Source organism: Sardina pilchardus, chromosome 22 (assembly GCF_963854185.1).
Source record: "Sardina pilchardus chromosome 22, fSarPil1.1, whole genome shotgun sequence".
In the NCBI taxonomy this organism is placed as follows: domain Eukaryota; kingdom Metazoa; phylum Chordata; class Actinopteri; order Clupeiformes; family Clupeidae; genus Sardina; species Sardina pilchardus.
Window position 1 is genome coordinate 1,814,276 of NC_085015.1, and position 2,500 is coordinate 1,816,775.

A 2,500-nucleotide genomic window follows, 5' to 3' on the forward strand; every position below is an offset into this window, starting at 1 on the left:
GTGTGTGTGTGCGTGTGTGTGCGTGTGTGTGTGTGTGTGTGTGTTCATCTCTGTCCTGATGTCATCCTGCTGTCTCTTCACAAACACTATTTGATGATATTATTTTATCCTGTACGGTGTCGGCTTTGCCCCCTCCCCTCCACACACACATATTCTCTCTCTTTCACACACACACACACACACAAACGCAGCCTGTCTGTCTGTGTCATAAGAGGATTATAGGGTGTGAATTAATTAATGTCCTTTCGCTGTAAGTTCATTTCATTACAGAAATTCCCAGATCAGCTCTGTGGTGTGTGTGAGTGTGTGTGTTTGATACAGTGCAGAAGTCACTGCCAGCATGTGTGTGTGTGTGTGTGTGTGTGTGTGTGTGTGTGTATGTGTGTGTGTGCTTGAGACCCATCTATTGTTATGTAAGGGATAATGTAACGCTGGTCATTAGCGGGAAATAGGTCCCGACAGGGCGAACCGGACCACGACGCGCAGCAGAGGCGTCTTGCTCCGCCCTGAAGGGACCTATTTCCTGATATGAAATCCCATTGCAATAGGCCAACGGATTCGTTGAGCACTTCAATTAGAAGCACAAAACCCATTTCCTTGACAGCAGTCTGTTATACTTAGCAACGGTCTGTTTTCGAGAAATATCGAAATATCAGACCTGCGAACATTGGGAAGAACCATTCACTTTCTGCAGCACTCTGAGCCGTGCAATATTTGTTATTACGTGTGTGTGTGTGTGTGAGAGAGAGAGACTCATCGATTGCTATAACAGTGTTAAGCATATTTGTACATGTATATGTGTATCATTACTTGTCATAATAAGAGCCCTTCGATGTGTGTTTGTCACCAGTGTTATTAACACTGTTACTACATGTGTTATTACCAGAGTAGTGTTAATACATGTGTTACTAACACTGTTGCTTCATGTGTTATTACCAGAGTAGTGTTAATACATGTGTTACTAACACTGTTGCTTCATGTGTTATTACCAGAGTAGTGTTAATACATGTGTTACTAACACTGTTGCTTCATGTGTTATTACCAGAGTCGTGTTAATACATGTGTTACTAACACTGTTGCTTCATGTGTTATTACCAGAGTAGTGTTAATACATGTGTTACTAACACTGTTGCTTCATGTGTTATTACCAGAGTAGTGTTAATACATGTGTTACTAACACTGTTGCTTCATGTGTTATTACCAGAGTAGTGTTAATACATGTGTTACTAACACTGTTGCTTCATGTGTTATTACCAGAGTCGTGTTAATACATGTGTTATAAACACTGTTACTACATGTGTTATTACCAGAGTAGTGTTACTACATGTGTTATTAATACAGAGTAGTGTTAATACATGTGGTCAGACACAGAACACTTTTCTCTGTTGTATAACAGTGTTACTAAATGTGTTAATAAGAATCTCTGTGTGTGTGTGTGTGTGTGTGTGTGTGTGTGTGTGTGTGTGTGTGTGCGCGACAGACACATGTTGAACGTGACATGGGAGTACACAGACTTCTCCTTCAACAGCGACGGCTACCTGGTCAACCCCTCCATGATCGTCATCACCCTCGACCGCGAGAGACAATGGGACAAGGTCAGACACACACACACACACACACACACACACACACAAATGGTAGCACGAATGCCAGGATGGCACAGCAGGCAAGGGGGGCTCCAATCAGAACACATATTTTAAGGTGTAAATTCCTCGTTAGAAGAACGCACTACCAGTTCCTACTAGAGTAGGGACATCCCTCTCCGTCTTCAAAAAAACTGAAGACCCAGCTCTTCAGAGAACATCTCCTCTCATAGCGCTATGTACTTACAACTAGACCCAGCTCTTCAGAGAACATCTCCTCTCATAGCACTATACTTACAACCTGACCCAGCTCTTCAGAGAACATCTCCTCTCATAGCACTATACTTACAACCTGACCCAGCTCTTCAGAGAACATCTCCTCTCATAGCACTATGTACTTACAACTAGACCCAGCTCTTCAGAGAACATCTCCTCTCATAGCAATACCTACAACTAGACCCAACTCTTCAGAGAACATCTCCTCTCATAGCACTATGTACTTACAACTAGACCCAGCTCTTCAGAGAACATCTCCTCTCATAGCAATACCTACAACTAGACCCAACTCTTCAGAGAACATCTCCTCTCATAGCGCTATGTACTTACAACTAGACCCAGCTCTTCAGAGAACATCTCCTCTCATAGCACTATGTACTTACAACTAGACCCAGCTCTTCAGAGAACATCTCCTCTCATAGCACTATGTACTTACAACTAGACCCAGCTCTTCAGAGAACATCTCCTCTCATAGCAATACCTACAACTAGACCCAACTCTTCAGAGAACATCTCCTCTCATAGCGCTATGTACTTACAACTAGACCCAGCTCTTCAGAGAACATCTCCTCTCATAGCACTATGTACTTACAACTAGACCCAGCTCTTCAGAGAACATCTCCTCTCATAGCACTATGTACT

General features: G+C 42.8%; 1 protein-coding gene across 1 annotated transcript in view; it reads left to right on the forward strand.

Moving 5' to 3' along the window:
• grin2ca (glutamate receptor, ionotropic, N-methyl D-aspartate 2Ca) overlaps positions 1-2,500 on the forward strand; it is a 55,524-nt gene that overhangs the window by 9,132 nt on the left and 43,892 nt on the right. The window contains exon 3 of the mRNA XM_062526882.1: positions 1,481-1,595. Coding sequence (XP_062382866.1) covers positions 1,481-1,595 — 115 coding nt within the window. The remainder of the gene's footprint in view (positions 1-1,480; positions 1,596-2,500) is intronic.